At 36.3% G+C, this 17729-nt stretch overlaps 1 protein-coding gene across 2 annotated transcripts in view; it reads right to left on the reverse strand.

The window, feature by feature from the left end:
- Positions 1-14668, reverse strand: part of LOC134855140 (prominin-1-like) — a 44925-nt gene extending 30257 nt beyond the window's left edge. The window contains exons 1-8 of one of the 2 annotated variants that reach the window (XM_063871556.1): positions 13782-14668; positions 8995-9064; positions 7125-7176; positions 6264-6478; positions 5615-5738; positions 4051-4117; positions 857-937; positions 318-523 (exon numbers count right to left, since the gene is read on the reverse strand). In XM_063871556.1, the coding sequence (XP_063727626.1) occupies positions 318-523; positions 857-937; positions 4051-4117; positions 5615-5738; positions 6264-6478; positions 7125-7176; positions 8995-9064; positions 13782-14076 (1110 nt within the window). In that variant the 5' untranslated portion in view covers positions 14077-14668. The remainder of the gene's footprint in view (positions 1-317; positions 524-856; positions 938-4050; positions 4118-5614; positions 5739-6263; positions 6479-7124; positions 7177-8994; positions 9065-13781) is intronic. The other variant, XM_063871555.1, reaches the window with a different exon arrangement.
- Between the last annotated feature and the right edge of the window lie 3061 nt (positions 14669-17729).

Below are 17729 nucleotides of genomic sequence, written 5' to 3' on the forward strand. Positions count from 1 at the left end.
ATACAAACAAAGCGTTGAAAAAACGTTTCAACTAGTTTTAAGAAGAACTGTTGATAATATGCCCCCTCCTCTTCGTCGCCTAAATGCTGTATTGGCCCATGTAAACAATCTCCCCCTATATAGACCAAGTGAACAATCCCCCTGAAGTTAAATGACAAATTCAAGCAGTAAGTGGCCTGCATGCGTTATGCTCAAATCTGATTGTTCTCAACGACCCACATATATTTTTAACTATAAGTGACCAATCTCCCCCCTAAATTGTTTAGGGGGAAAATTGTTCACCTGGACCGCTCTAACAAACGCGGAGATTAGCTTACGTCTATGATGTGTTTGTCGATCTCTGCTATGACATTACTGCAAGGTGCATCTCCCATACATGTGGCATCCCCACCAAGAGCAGCACTGATAGCAGCCAGGGCATTGCTAATCTCCTTCATGTTCTCAGGCTGAGTGCTTCGCCCGTAGTATATGTCATCATAAAGTGAGTCCATTATCCCAGAGTAGTTGCTGTAGTCCGCCATGGCTACAATACAAACATCCACATACACATACACATGTACAAAAATTGAGATCACGCGTCAACCAGCGACTACATATCCAGACCTTCCAGATTGAAGAAGGTATATGCAATGTGAGTCTGGATTCCGATCCGGCGCGACTTTCAAAGTCTGGACATGAGTCCTGGCACTTCGATCCGAGTGATAAAAGATTCCTTCTGCCATTGACTTGTTAATCAGAAAAAATTGTCTCAAGACGAAAAATTTGCAAAAATTTGCTAAAAAAATGCAACGTATAACTTAGTGCAGGCGGTTTGGGTGTTTATCTAATCAGAATAGTTTACAAAACTCAACGTCACCTGTGTCGACGGCAGCAAACTCTGAGGCCAGCGAATCCTCCAGCCAGTCTATGATCGGCTGGAAAATCTGATCTCCCGCTTCTGCAAAATACGAATTGAATCAAGGGGCGAAATTAGGTGCGGCGGGGGGGGGGGACGCCTTTTTCTCTCAAGAATTCGACCCCCTGCCGACCCAAAGGGTCCCATCTTTGAACTAGTTTGAGATATCCATTTTTGGTATAAGGACCCAAAAGTTTTCTGAAGGCGCCAGAGGGTCAAATCCCTGAGGGGGGAGGGGCCTACCGCCCCCGCCGCTACGCCCTCCCCCCTCCTCCTAAATCCGCTACTGGTTTTGACCACGAAAAGAAACGGAAAATTTGTTTCGTATTCTGTTGTTTTTTCAACCTTGCTATTTTTTTTGAGCCTCTTCAAGCATGATTAGATCGACGTTGAGAAAAGGAATAAAGCGGGCAAGTAAAAGCAAAAACTTCCTAAAAAATCTGCACAAAATTTACCGATCGAAACTTTGAAAGCTTCATTTAGCGTTTTTCAGGTACCGATTGAGTTTGGGAAAAATTAAACTGAAATTTGGACATCACATAGGCCGTTTTTAAACCAAACAAATTCACATAAAAAAGTTTAAAGCAGGGTAATTATTTTTTTCATTCTGGAAATTAATACACCCATATCTTTTAAAACGTATAAGAATTTCATGATGTCTATTCTTAAGACTAGCCCGCGCATCGATCCAAAATAAATTTGTTTTGAAAATAAGATTAGAAACTGAAATACCGGATCAATTCAAGGGCCACTGTTTTTTTTTGTGTGGGCTCGTTTTTTGGTTATTCATCAATTTTAGCTTAGGATTTGCAGTCTTCTTTGAACAATTTACCATACATTGTCTCACTACTGTTCCCTATAAAAAATTATTGCTTGTAATCTAATCAAAATTCAAAGTATTGTTAACTTAAAGCAAATTTCAGTGCTAAATCAATTCAATGATCAGCGCAGCGCTACTTTCATAATAATAAACAGTACTGGTTCTAATTGACTGCTGTAAATCATGCTGAAAGAAGCATTGAACCTGCGAAGCAAAAACACTTGAAAATCATTTTCATAAAAAGAATTGTAAATGATACAGCGATGACGATCTTTGTGGGATGAACCCGTCAGGGCAGTATTTTTTGACCAAAGTAGTAACTATTTCGCTTTTTGCATCACCATGCCTTCTTCATCATTGCGATTGTTGGTTTCATTTAAACAATCAGGGCTGAATTGGCTTCTTAAACATTGTACTTTTACAATTAAAACACTGTTCGTTTTTTAATTGCTCTGATTTTGTTGGGCTCTTTTGTTCAAATATGGGCGAAATTTTTGATATTATTTGACGGGGACTAGATAGTGAATATGTAGTTAATTACTGTCTCAAAATCAAGTTGTGGGATATTCAGACAACACTTCTTTGAAAAAGAAAAGTGTAAAGTGAGAAGGGGGGCAGTTACTTGTAAGTAAATTTCGTTTACAAGTAAGTTACTAGAAAGTTATCATTTTTTAAATTACTTTAACTTACTAGTATGTTTCAAAAACTCAAGGTCTGCTTGAAAACTAGCAGCTTTGAAGACTATTCTTTTACACGAACTAAAAATCCGCTAAATAATTATTATGATCAATATTATCAAGTAAAGCAGCGTTGCAGTATATGAAAACAAGTTTATCTGCTCTTTCGACTGATAATTGAGCCTCATTTTTACAAAAATTTTATTTTGGTTCAATTTACTAGTAATAAGCCTTATTTAACTTACTAGTATGTTACTAGTAAGTAATTCCGCACAAACCTAGAAGTGAGACTTCGCTTAATTTGAAGCAAAAGCTAATGCAACCCGTGTTGACCTCCATACACTGAAAATGCTTATCATACAATTCCATGCCTCTGCGTTGAATTGTTTCGTTGATGATTATTATGTTGTTTTGTTTATTGATAATTTTTTTCATGTTTCTGAAATGCTTGTTTTGTTTTAGACAGTTTTTTGAAACAGTTATTCAGCCATCACCAAGTATGTTTTCCGGCGTCATCAGGTAAAGTTTTCTGCATTACAGGTATTTATTTTTTCATCGGATAATAATGGCTTTGCTTGGGAACCAAAATTTTGCTCTGAACGGCGGAAAAAGATTTTTACTACCAACGTCTTTGAGGTCGTTCAGAGCATTTTTTGGAAACCCACGAGAATATTGAAATTATTTGTTTATTCAGTTTCTATGTCGCGCCAAATATGGTTCTTTGTTAATCGTACGTCGCGCCAAATATATGTTTCCATGGTATCCATACGTCGCGCCATGCATGGTACCATAGTAACCATAAGTCGCGCCATCCATGATACCATTGTAACCATACATTGCAAGCATCCATGGTGACATATAAATTATCAACAGCCCTGGTAAAAGTATCAATATTGTCTAATTTGAAGCTCCTATAATAAAAAAATGTGCAACCATACGTCGCGCCATGCATGGAAAGTGTGTTATTTTAACATAAAAATACGTCGGCAATTTTTCATGGTTTCCATGAACCATGCATGGTGCGACGTATGGTTGCACATTTTGGTCAACCCGGGAATGCTGTTCCTGAACTCAGAGATAGTTTTCAGCCCAACCTCGATTGGTAATAACTTGGATCAAGCATGGACAGATGCATGATTAAATCGATTCAAAGTTTTTTGGCTTTTTTTACTACATCGGCTTATTGGATCTCATTTCTTTCATCTTAATCATTTATTTAGTCTCATCTTCCCAGCTTTGTTTTCTCAAAAGAAAAGTAGATTGATTTTCTTGTATACTCTATTCGATAGCACCTGTTCATCGATTTCGGCGGCGATGTTAATTCAAGTTTTCAGATATTGTATACTTAAAAGCTTTTTGTGTAGGTCAGATTTGTGACGAACCATAACTGAATGAAGACTAATTTTAGGAGAACCTTCTGAGAGGCGTTTTTGTGAGATCCGGGGAAATCACAAACAATGAAATTGCCCACCAGTAGGGCATTTAGGGGGGGGGGGGGTGCTCTACTAATACTATTTTAAAACATTTAAGTTGTATTTTTAATAGTAAAAGGTTAAAAATGAATATTGTACTAATAGGGGGAGTGATGGCATCTTAAGAATATAGTGTGACCTTGAAAGCCTTTGTCATCATTGCGATAGTGATTGAAAATGACTTGCCTTGCATGTCGGCAATAATGATGTCAGTCACATTGGAGAACATCAAAGTCCCAGTGTCAAACATGTCCTGAAAAAGTCAGCAAAGTGCCATGCAAAAACATAGATCAAGTACGTGGATCTTCCAATTCATCCCATCAATGTTACTAGTAAAAAATTGCCACACGTATACAGAATTAGTTCAACCGTTACGATATGTGAATTTTGTACCATAGTAATGAATCTTTTTCCCCCTGAGAAAAATGGGTAGAATAGTTAAAGAGATCCAAATAAAGTACCATTTTTGTCTTATTCTGGAATGAGTGACAGATTTCACAACTTTCCCGCACTCAGTAAAACGAGAAAATAATCGATTATATTACAATTACAATTGTACTTATATCAAAATTATATTTATTATAAGCGCCAAATCTAGATGTTTGAACGACCTATAACTCATTATAATGATAACGAAGACAAAATTGACAAACAAAAGAAATTATAATCGATTATAATGGATTTTTTCTGCAAAACAAATAAATTAGAAATTCGATTAAAAATGATCAATTAAATTGATTATAATAGTCTCGAAAAAAAGATGGATTAATAATTGCTTAAAATCGATTGAAATGTCTTTTAATCGATAATTATTTGATTTTGAAAAGAGAGATTATAATTAATTGTGAATTGATTAAAATCAGTTTTTTCTCAGTTTCAGTAAGACTGGTACTATAATCATAATATAATCGATTATTGACGTTTGAAACTGGATGCGGGTTCCATATAAGTTCAACCGAAAATTAACCAGATAAACTGTTTCAAAATTGTGACACTGTGATCTTCTAATCATCAAAATTGTTTTCTAGCTTTTTTTTTGTGACGAATTTGCCCAAAATGTTTGTTTATTTTTTATTTTGAGACCATGTATGGCAGTCTTGTACATGACAAAATATGTTGGACTAGCTAGCTGATCCTTAAAAGTACATTTGACTATTTTGTAATTTGCATCTTTATTGTGCCTATGTGAGCAAAATAAAACGGACAACAATTTGGTTTCTAAAACTGCTCAAAAATTTTGTTTTGTGGGACTCAAGTTGCGCGCGGTTCATGTTGCAACTTTGCGTGACCCATTTTGCGACTTTGAGCGACTCAAGCCTCTTGCTGGAGTATAGAACTTCGGTCACAGAAAGTCTATTTCGGCTGCCCAAATCGGTCTCAGCATGGGTAGCGTACCTCAGGCCGGGTCTCAGGCAATCACCCGAACTCTTATGTGAGTAAAAAAGACCCAAAGGGTCTGCACACTACGTTTTGTGCCATGTCAATGTGAATTTTATGTTTCAAAAATTAAAAAGATCTTTTTTCTTATATATCAAGGGGGCTTCTTAGTTACGACTCTTATTTGATGAATTAACAGTCGTATCTAAGAAATTCTCTTCGTGTAAAACATAAAAGACTCTAATGTTCGACTCGGCACAACACGCAGTGAGCAAACTCTTTCGATCTTTTTTTTTCGCTCACATAAAATTCATTAATAACAAATTCTTGAAGAAAGTAGTTTGTCTGAGTATTTAGATTGTAATCTACTGACTGAAATGACGTTGTTGACCCAGTCACCGATGGTTTGAATGCTGTCTTGTGGGAACTCGAAGGCCTTGTCTGGTATATCTTCAGTGATCTGATTGTTCGTTGCAGTCAACATGGCCCCACCCAAACTATTCAAAAAAAATGAAATACTAACTGAAAATTGTTATCTGAGAAAAAAATTACATGAAAAATATAAATTTAGCGAGAAATTTTTTTTAGAAAGTTTTAAAACTAAACTGTTGAAAAACACCAAAAACACCTAAAGTTTTTAGCACATTTCAAACCTAAACTGTTGACAATCGTAATTAAAGAGTGTTAGAAAGCTTGCGACTTCTTTAATTTATGATAAAAATTGTAGAAAAAAAAAGAAATTATTAATATATACTTTTTCAAACTCTAGATCATTAAGACTCCAGTCCAAAAAACTTTTGTTAGAAAATCATAAATCGTAAGCGATTGATCTTTATGGGTGAGGGGTAGCCGAAGGGGTAGTTAGTTAAATCTTTATTATCAATAATAAATATGTTTATTATAGGGAGTATACTCGACTATTATTTATACAACTCATAACAAAAAAACAATCCATCTTGGAAGAACACCCATAAAGCCATCTAGCTACCTATCCAGTAGTCTGTTCAAAGTATTCTACTTACCCGGCCAGCACCATTCCGAGTATGGTTCCCACGAGGAGAACGACACAGCATACAGTGGTGGGGTTCTTCTGTCTCTTCTGGGCACCACACTTGTTGCAGCAGCACCTGCAGATGCAGAAGCAGCAGCTGACAAGTGGACAGCAGAAAACGAAGAGCAGACTCAAGGTCACGATCACTGTGAACACTATGTAGCTGCTGTAGTTGTCCGACAACAGCTGAAACAATCTATGTCGTGTTCCGACAACTAATGAAACACAATACTATTCTATCCTAATGCTGTGTTCCGACTCTAATGAACTAATGAAACACATTACTATTTTATTCTAATGATGTGTTCCGACAACTAAAGAAACTCATTACAAATTTATTCTATAATGCCAAAGTTAGGGGTGGGGGGGCGTACTAGGGGGCGTTCAGTTTCCTATCGTTAATTGTACTTAAGATCTTAAGGATAGTATTTCTTTTGAAGTTGACCCTGGTTTATGAAAAAATCATTGTGAATGAAAAGAATCATTGAGATACGTTTTGTTTCCTCTTTCAGAAACATCAGAGATAGAAACACTCTCCGTTACTTCGAATTAGTCTTCACTTTTGGTGCTACTTTTTGGTTTTAATTTTGCCCTACCAGCCTATTTTTTTTCGAAAGGGGTCTTGAGTAACTTCAATGAATGATAATTGAGTCTTTCCCACTATAGTTTTCTTCCATCACTAGATTATAGACCCCTCGAAATACAAAAATCACTGCTAAGGGTGGGGGCCTTAAAATATATGAAAATGTACATCTGCAAAAAATGAGGTTGCTTGTTCGGGTTGAAACAAATGGGGCTTTTTTAAGTTGTATTTAAAAAAATATTGAAATACCGTCTGTGTTTCCTCCAGTATGTATGATGGATCCCCTTTCTTGTCAGCCAGGCTAAAAAAAATTGAAAATGTGATTAAAACAATTCACCTTATAATTAAATATTACATAATAATTAGAGACAGGACTTAAGAAAAAAGTTGATTGAATCAATGTAAAGTTATAATTTATCTCAATAATCAACAAACCGGTACTTGAAAATTTTATTGATAATCTCAAACCCGGTCTCTCCTCGTCATAAGTTATAATACATCAATAATGGAGTCCAATAATCGCCAAAGAGACATAGAACGGAGCCCTGGTCCCATGAAACCCTTGCAGTCGTAATTGAAACGACATTAAAAACTTGCCAACATTTTTTTGCCAACGTCGATAAAAACCGGTTTGAAATTTTGATTTTTCGTATATTTTTGAACGAGTAAAGAGATCGAGTAACCTTCGTTATCTATAAAGTTTCCAAATTAGGCTAATTTTAATTGGTTTCATTAAATGTAAAGTTTGTTTACAGACTTATCTTTTAAAATATTTACTCATATATCATATTTTTGGCTATTTTAAAAAAAAGAAATGTAAAGGTGTTTGCCGAATTCACTAAATTGCTACGTGTTTGTAAAGTTATCATCAGACTACATACATGAAAAGACTCTAAATTGAGAAAATATGTTTTTTTTTTCTGGTCGGACTATTCTGTGCTATTTAAAGAGCAACCGGCAACTCTTGTTAATAATTTTTGATAGCTATAAAAAATTTTTTTTTGAATTTAATTTTACAAAATAAAACGCTTTAATCATAATGCTCATTATTAGAACAATTTTTAGATATAATTTAATTAAAAAAAATTACACAAAAAGTTTTTTTTATTATTCTATAATTTCTAATATTTATTTGGTTTTTTGTATTCAAGTATGACCTTCATGCACAAAAGTTGTCTATCATACAATTCCATGCAAGAGAAACGCTTGTCAAACAGTTTACTACACGAAATGCTTGGTAAAATTTTTTATCATACAACTAACAATATGAAAATTGTATGATAAACAACTTTTACTTTGCTGCAGAAGAAAGTTCAAATTTCAGTAATTTTTTTCTCAATTGTTAGTCACAATATCATTTTCAAGCTGAAATAAGCATTTATTGACAAAAAATTTACATATCAAAAGTTTTGTTATAATTATCTATAACTTAGTAACGTAATACAGGCTGATTTTTTCATACAAAAGAAAAACAAAATCGACATAGATTTTTTGCGCGAGTCACAACTAGAAATTTTAAATGCCTTTATATGTGAAATGTTCTTCAATTAGTCCTACAAAGATCAGGCCGCCATTGTTGTGTAGTAAATTTTGACAAAATATTTTCCAGCCATAGACACACGTTCCTGTTTTTTTTTTTTCAAAAATTTCTGAAGGAATTATGAAACCTTATTCATAATTATAATTTTAGATGATTTTGATCTGTGAGATTTTTCGCTCAACCCTTGATGTTTCTCATGTGCGAAAACCCTTCCGTTTGGTGTTTTCAGAGAAAATGCAAAAACATTTGGCCAACACTATAAACAATAATGTGTTGATTTATAGAAAAATGCTTGTCGCACAATTTTCATATTTGAAAAAAGCTTGTCGTAGAGTTTCTCACAATTTTCTGTACGAATGGAATGTACGAAATTGTATGATAAGTCTTTTTCCAAGTATCAAAACTTTATGACAAGCATTTTTGGTCCACCTATGATGATTTAATTTTTTTTCCGTTTAACTATGTAAGGTTTTTCTGGTCTGATTTTTTTTGTAGCAGACATCTTCTCAAGTTTTTATTAGAATTGCTCATTAACTTACAACTTATGAGTACAGCGTTAGAAATGGGTTTTGATCTTACCTTGGATCTGCAAGTAAAGTTTCGTTGCTGTCAGTGCCCAGGAACGTCTGTGCCATGGCGCCAATGCCGTCTGAACAAAAAACAAACACACACTATCATGACCATTACTAGATAAAACTTTTTATTTTGTGAATTGTAAGCGGATGCCCTGGTTATCATATAGTCAAGACATCTACCGATGTATCGGTATGTCTTTACTAATTGCAGTGTTGTCGTTGTAGACTAGTTGAGTTGCCTTGTGCGCATTTAAGGTCAACGCTAACCACCTCCAGTTTCCCAAAAAGAATATGGGTACTTTGACCCAAGGAACCCCCCATCAAAAAGAAATATAAACTATTTTTAAAACCTTCCGCTCTTCTCAAATTTTATGAAAAAGAAAGTTACATTTTCTGAAACATTTGATCACTGAGGAAGAATAAAACATATCTTGCTCCGTTTTTCTTGTTTGTCGCGTTTTGTCACAAAGTTTTTCCTTTTCTGTTGCAACATTTAAAAAACGTTTCGCTTTAGAGCAGAAGCGCCATAAACACACAAATCAAAAACATGCCGTAAATGAAAAAACTTAAATGTATAATTACAATAAAAGCAGCAATTAACAGCTCAGTTTGCTAAATGCCGCAGGTGTTTCAGCATCAGATACGTATCATCAGTTCTCCGCATCAAAAATTGCAGATTCAGTCAAACGCTTTCTGAATTAAAAAAGCCGGAACAATTAAAACTACAGCTTGTTTCAGAAAGAATTTACAAAGCTGATTCAAAATATCAGGAGTAAAATTTTAAAAAAACTTGAAACTTAAAACGCGTTTTACTCAAATTGGTTTGACCGCAAATAATAGAAAAGAAAGAGAAAAATTTGTATAGATTTTTAGCAGATTTAAAATAGTGCAACTTGTCTTGCTATATTCGGACCCGACAGATTACCCCAAAAACGGCTGTACAACGGCTGCACCTCAAAAGTTTCTTAGGCAGAACAAAAAAACTGAGGAAAGGTGTAATCTCTTCTTCGGACATTGAGTAAATGAGTAAGTGTTGAGCAAGTGTTGAGCTATGTAAGAGCTGTTTTTATGATTATGACTTAAAAAATTCTTAGTCTTGTTGTAATACTATCAAAAGAGGGCGGGCTATAACTGCATCTTTTTGTGCATGATTAAGGTGTAGCCATGATCGTTGGGCTGACTAACCGGGTTGACCAAAACTTCTTTTCATACAATTTCCATATATGAGAAAATTCTTGTCATACAATTTCATACAATTCCATACGTTCAGAAAATTGTATGAAAACTCTATGATAAGCATTTTTCCATATATGGAAATTGTAGGATAGGTGTTTTTCTTGTTTTTCTAAAAGTTAATTTCTTGTTTCTAAATTTAATTTCTGAAAAATTTTGGATTGTGTTTGTAACTTAACTCAAGTGACAAAGATCTTCGTTTACTCAAAGCACCCAAGGTTGGACGGTCTTGCATGTACAAGCCATAGAATATGCCCTGAATTTTCTTTACGCAGTTTTTCGCAAAAGATATAACGAAAGTAACAAACTTTTGAAATTTGTTAAAACTTTTCAAAGATGATTATTTTAAGTTTTTGGGTTTTCAAATTGTCAGACATTGATCAAGGCATACATAAGCATGCCATATAAAAAATGGGAATTTTCAGCGTTTTTGAAAAAAAATTATTCAGCGAAAAGGAAAAAATCCAACATCAATGTATCCAGGACTACGTTATGCGCACAAAAAGTTAAATTGCAAGCACAAAAAAAAATTTTATAGAAATTTTAGCTTGAATACAAAATCCAATTTGCGGATAAAAAAAATAAAATTGTGGCAATTTCAAAACCACTTTCATAATTTTTTGTCGCCATCAAAAAAAATGGCAGTAATACAGTTTCTATATATGGGAATTGTATGATAAGCATTTTTTTCAAAAAACGAAAACTTCGGTTTTCTATTACCAGACTGTTTTATTAGAACCAAACAGCCACAGAAATAAATCTTTTTTCAACCATTTTTGGGAATTTTATGAAAATTGTATGACAAATGTTTTTACACGCACTTGACATATGGAATTGTATGATAATCATTTAGATGTATGGAGGTCAACTCGGAGACAAGAAGGAGAAAAAAATAAGTAGATTTTTAGCAGATTTTAAATAGTGCAATTTTTCTTGCAATAATCGGGGCCAACAGATTACCCCCAAAAAACGGCGGCACAACGGCTGCACCTCAAAAATTTTTTAGGCAGAACAAAAAATTTTAGGAAAGGTATAATCTCTTCTTTGGACATTATACTCTTCAATTATGTTGAACCATGTAAGAAGCTCACTGTGATATAGATTTACCCAGTAGCAGATTTAACCGGAGGCGCTCCCTTCTTCAGGGATTCGACCCCCTGCCGACCCAAAGGGTCCTCCTTTGCACTATTTTGAGATATCTTTCTTTAAGAAGGTAGCCTAAAAACTTTCTGAAGTTTTCCAATATAAACTATTTTTTGAGGGGGAGGGCACGCCGAAAAAATGCAATTTTTTGGTCAAATTTATACAAAAACTACCTAAGAACGCCTCAGAAAATCAATTTGGTCGACCTAAAAAAAAAGTCGACCAAATGTCCGAAATTTTTTTGAAAGTCCGCCTCCCCTTCGATAAAATCTTAGATCCGCCCCTTGTTTTCTCAATAATTTATTTTGGTGTAAATTTTTATTGACTTTAAGAGCCAAATTTGTTCCATTTTTGGGGTAAAATGTTGGGTCCGGGTTTTCCAAAACAACAGTTTTCCACCCTACTCGAGCTGCCAAAGTTCTTAGACAGTTTTTTATCATCTTTTGTCAAAAGTCAACCCAATTTAATTAATAAGCGTTTCACATTTCAATTCTTACGCGTTTCGTCCGGACTTTTTAAATCAGCATTGTACGACCGTAGCCACCCAAAATTGGGAATTTTAGACAGGCGCGACTTAATTTGGCAACTTCACAAAAGGGCGATTTAAAATTGGTAATTCCAGACCTGCACGACTGAGTCTATTTAAGGAAGGTTAAACATAATAAATTATAATCTATGATGTATGTAAATCTGTATCTATCTGTTAGGAGCTTTCCATTTTACGGCTTGGTCGTAAACTTGATTTTACGGCAGAGTTACTAAAAATGATTTTAAACCAGACCTAATGTCAAAATAAAAATGATTGAAGCAAAATAAATCGTTATTATTTATCGAAAAAAAATACAAACCAAAAATACAAGTTTTTACAAGAACAATTTTTATTAATTTTTCTGAGCGGCAAAAAAATAAAAACAACCGAAGTTATTGAAAACGTAGAAATTAAAACTAGATTTGTTTTTCCAGGTGAAATTAATCACTAATAACCGGTTCAGACAAAGTAGAAATTGGAAACTAAAGAAGAAAAAACGCAATTGAAAGACAATTTTATGACTTTTTTTCACATTTCTGAGACTTTGCTGGAAATATTTTTGAATACTCTCGAATTATGTTGCAACTGCGCTCGACCTTATTTTCGAGTGCAGTCTTTTATGTTTTTCCAAAATTCTCGACGATCCACTAGTATGAGAAAACTGAAAATAAATTTGTAATATTTTCCATTGCAACTGATTTTTGGCAATAATTTTTAAACTGCAAAGTGCTATATGAATATATGAAATGGCTAAAATCTGGCATCGAAAATTAAATTATTCATTTCGATTCATTTCTGCATTGATTGTTTTTGAGCCCTGGTTGAAGTCCCACCGTTAATTATCGTTGCATAGATAAACCTGCGATTTTTCAGAGCTACCCAGTTGACATCCATAAAAAAAGCTTATCATACAATTTCTTATACGGCGACCTTGAAAAAATGTTATCATACGAATTTCGTACAAATTTAAAAACTGTATCAAGGGTTTTTAGAGAAATACTTCTGTTCCGTTTCCATCTTTTTAATCTTTCTGCTCAATATTTTTTTTTGTTAAAAAATTGCTTAAAAAATTCCAGACAATGTAACTAAAAAGTAAAAAGCTTAGTAGTCTTACTACACAATCGGATGTTACTGTATGATCATTACATGAATGAATGGATCTGAAAACCTGGCTAGCTAAACTTGTCGGCTACTTCACACATTTTGGATGTTCTGAGCCAGAAGGAGTTTTTGTACATTTTTCTTCATATTTTTTGTGTATCAGTCTTCTTTTCTAAAAAACGCATTGGCCACAGTTTTGTGGAGTTTTTATCAGTTAGTTATTCTTGGCACAACATTATAGACACGATTAATTTTTCGACCATTGCGACCAAGATACGGACGGTACTTCCAGCTTTTGTCTGTGACTTAATACTCTGTTCAAACTACTGATTTTTGGTCGCGGAATTAACATCGACACTACCAACAAACTCGGGCTGAGGTTTCATTCCTCACACTTTTGCCGATAGTTATTTATATTTTTCTGAGACATAGCAACTCTCTGAGACCTGATGTTTCTGCTAATGGTATCAAAAACTTGTGGGATTTGGACATAAAATCACGACCTCGACCCGCGTGCTAAAACTGAACATAGTCAGCTATAACCGAAAAGTTTCGAACAAAATTGACAAAGTTGTGTGACGCGAACAAAATCGAGCAAAGTCGAATTATGTCCGGTGAAGTCAAAAAGTCCAGGTCAGAGAAAAGTTGCAAAGAGAAAAGTCCAAGGTCTGTCGAATCATGGAGTCAAGAACCTCAACCGGGGGGCGGGGGGGGGGAGTTGAAATATATGTCGCGGGCCTCGCCCGGGTAGACGTTGTCGAGAAAGTAGTTGAGTTTTAGCTTACCCCATGGAAGTCCAGCAGGGAAGACGAACTTGAAGAAGCCCTTAACTATCTCCTCCAAGTAGATGGACATCGCAAGTCCGAAATCAGGCTCAGTGTCCACCAAAACATTGGAGGGCGTTCCGGATGCCGGCGGGAAAGAGATGGAGCCATTGACGAGGCAGACAGTCGTGCTCACGTCACAACTTTGAACTGTCGAAGCAGAAAACAATATCACTGATGTTGCCAGATAGACCAAACTAGCCAAGGACATCCCGGATCGGCAACTCATAATCTGACGGTTGCTGGCGCTCAGCATCTTGTCAAGTTTTTTTTTTTACCTCAGTTTCATTTTCTGAATTTTATAACTCAATAATCAGTCACGTAAGCAAAAGCAAGATTATGTAAAAGACTTTTGGTGGTTTGACTTGACTGAACCAATGAATAAAGTTACAATAAATATTGAAAGCACTTTACACACTTATTCATGAACACAACTAGTTTGAAAACTACTTTGGTAAAAAGTAAATGCGAGCCATAAAACTGCTGAAAAACATTTGCATCACTATAAAACTGCTGGTAAATATGAAAAATTAATTATTGACGTCAGCAAAAACTTACAATAAAAAACAGAAGACCAGCTGTCAGGCAAAGCAGAATCGGTAATAACTTTATCAAGCGATCAAAAGAATCGCTATTAAAATTTAAAATGATTTCTGTTTCTGCGAATCGAAAAAGATCTAAGAAACTGTATAATAACAGGCTTGTCTAAGCATAGACCGTTTCTTGTTTAAAAGAAAGAGTATGACCATACTTTCATGTCTTGAGCGAATTGAACAAACAATGGAATGGTATTTAAATTTTTCAGAGATTGATTTTTTTTAGGAATTCAATGTTTTCTGGAGGCTAGTTTTAATTATTTAAGCTTGTATAACAAATATATCAAACCAGTAAAGCAAAAAAACCATAAGCTTTTTAACAACCGAATGAATAAAAATGTGCCATAAATTGCCATAAAAAGCAAAGAAAAAATGTACATTAATTTTCACCATAGCAAATGGCAAACTACGTCAAGTTTGAAAACTTGTTAAAATGTTTATTGGATGATTTGCAGCCATCGAAGCATATGATTTTCCGTAGGTGCAAAAATCAATCGCAAAGCCAGCCATGGAAAAAGTACGTCTAACACGTGATTTAAGAGATGATACACCATAATATCAAGGAGTTCGCTTGCCTTGTAAGAATGATCAAGGATATTGCGACCCCACCACCCGTACGCAGGCAACCATTGTTTGGTTTCCTGAAGACACTTGTACCACAGAAAACAGGAATCAATTGTTGAGATAACCCAAGATACTATTTAATTGAAAATAACTTCATTTTATTTAAAGTGAAATGCAACAAATGCCGAACAGATTTCCCAGTTCAGATAATTGTTGGAGGCCAAAAGGTATCACCTCGTTAAAGCCTTCTGACAAAAGAAGACTTAAATCTGCTGAATATTTTCCTCGGAGATTTCGAGTACACCGTCAGCTGCATGAATTCACAACGTTCGGTCTCTTCCTTTGGTCGACGTCCGTCATTACAACTTCCTGGTGTATCTGAGAAGTATGTTTTTTTTTCTGACAGTTTGATAGGTCAGTTGAGCAAAATTGGGTTTTCATCCAACTGGTCGGCTGTAACTTCAAAAGCGAGAGCCCCATCTTAGCCCTCGCTGAAATCCTACCTCTCGCAAGTCTTACAGCACCATCTTACCTCTTGCTAGGATCTTACCTCTCAAAAGTCTTAAAACCTTATCGTAGCCTTTGCTGAAATCCTACCTCACACAAGTCTTAGAGCACCATCTTAGCCCTTGCTGAAACGCTACCTCTCACAAGTCTTAGAGCACCATCTTAGCCCTTGCTGAAACCCTAACTCTCACAAGTCTTAGAGCACTATCTTAGCCCTTGCTGAAACCCTAACTCTCACAAGTCTTAGAGCACCATCTTAGCCCATGCTGAAACCCTAACTCTCACAAGTCTTAGAGCACCATCTTAGCCCTTGATGAAACCCTAACTCTCACAAGTTTTAGAGCACCATCTTAGCCCTTGCTGAAACCCTAACTCTCACAAGTCTTAGAGCACCATCTTAGCCCTTGCTGAAACCCTAACTCTCACAAGTCTTAGAGCACTATCTTAGCCCTTGCTGAAACCCTAACTCTCAGAAGTCTTGGAGCACCATCTTAGCCCATGCTGAAACCCTAACTCTCACAAGTCTTAGAGCACCATCTTAGCCCTTGCTGAAACCCTAACTCTCACAAGTCTTAGAGCACTATCTTAGCCCTTGCTGAAACCCTAACTCTCACAAGTCTTAGAGCACCATCTTAACCCTTGCTGAAACCCTAACTCTCACAAGTCTTAGAGCACCACCTTAGCCCTCGCTGAAACCCTAACTCTCACAAGTATTAGAGCACCATCTTAGCACTTGCTGAAACCCTAACTCTCACAAGTCTTAGAGCACCATCTTAGCCCTTGCTGAAACCCTAACTCTTACAAGTCTTAGAGCACTATCTTAGCCCTTGCTGAAACCCTAACTCTCACAAGTCTTAGAGCACCATCTTAGCCCATGCTGAAACCCTAACTCTCACAAGTCTTAGAGCACCATCTTAGCCCTTGATGAAACCCTAACTCTCACAAGTTTTAGAGCACCATCTTAGCCCTTGCTGAAACCCTAACTCTCACAAGTCTTAGAGCACCATCTTAGCCCTTGCTGAAACCCTAACTCTCACAAGTCTTAGAGCACTATCTTAGCCCTTGCTGAAACCCTATCTCTCAGAAGTCTTGGAGCACCATCTTAGCCCATGCTGAAACCCTAACTCTCACAAGTCTTAGAGCACCATCTTAGCCCTTGCTGAAACCCTAACTCTCACAAGTCTTAGAGCACTATCTTAGCCCTTGCTGAAACCCTAACTCTCACAAGTTTTAGAGCACCATCTTAACCCATGCTGAAACCCTAACTCTCACAAGTCTTAGAGCACCATCTTAGCCCTCGCTGAAACCCTAACTCTCTCAAGTTTTGGAGCACCATTTTAGCCCTTGCGGAAACCCTAACTCTCACAAGTCTTAGAGCACCATCTTAGCCCTTGCCGATATCTTACCTCTCACAAGTCTTAGAGCACTATCTTAGCCCTTGCTGAAACCCTAACTCTCACAAGTCTTAGAGCACCATCTTAGCCCTTGCTGAAACCCTAACTCTCACAAGCCTTAGACCACCATCTTAGCCCTTGCTGAAACCCTAACTCTCATATGTTTTAGAGCACCATCTTAGCCCTTGCTGAAACCCTAACTCTCGCAAGTCTTAGAACATCAACTTAGCCCTTGCCGAAATCCTACCTCCCACAAGTCTTAGAGCACCATCTTAGCCCTTGCTGAAACCCTAACTCTCACAATCTTAGATCACCATCTTAGCCCTTGCTGAAACCCTAACTCTCACAAGTCTTAGAGCACCATCTTAGCCCTTGCTGAAACCCTAACTCTCACAAGTCTTAGAGCACTATCTTAGCCCTTGCTGAAACCCTAACTCTCACAAGTTTTACAGCACCATCTTAGCCCTTGCTGAAACCCTAACTCTCACAAGTCTTAGAGCACCATCTTAGCCCTTGCCGAAATCCTACCTCTCACAAGTCTTAGAGCACCATCTTAACCCTTGCTGAAACCCTAACTCTCACAAGTCTTAGAGCACCACCTTAGCCCTCGCTGAAACCCTAACTCTCACAAGTATTAGAGCACCATCTTAGCACTTGCTGAAATCCTAACTCTCACAAGTGTTAGAGCACCATCTTAGCCCTGGCTGAAACCTAACTCTCACAAGTTTTAGAGCACCATCTTAGCCCTTGCTGAAACCATAACTCTCACAAGTCTTAGAGCACCATCTTAGCCCTTGCTGAAACCCTAATTCTGACAAGTCTTAGAGCACTATTATAGCCCTTGCTGA

The sequence above is a fragment of the Symsagittifera roscoffensis genome, chromosome 10 (assembly GCF_963678635.1).
Source record: "Symsagittifera roscoffensis chromosome 10, txSymRosc1.1, whole genome shotgun sequence".
Classification (NCBI taxonomy): Eukaryota; Metazoa; Xenacoelomorpha; order Acoela; family Convolutidae; genus Symsagittifera; species Symsagittifera roscoffensis.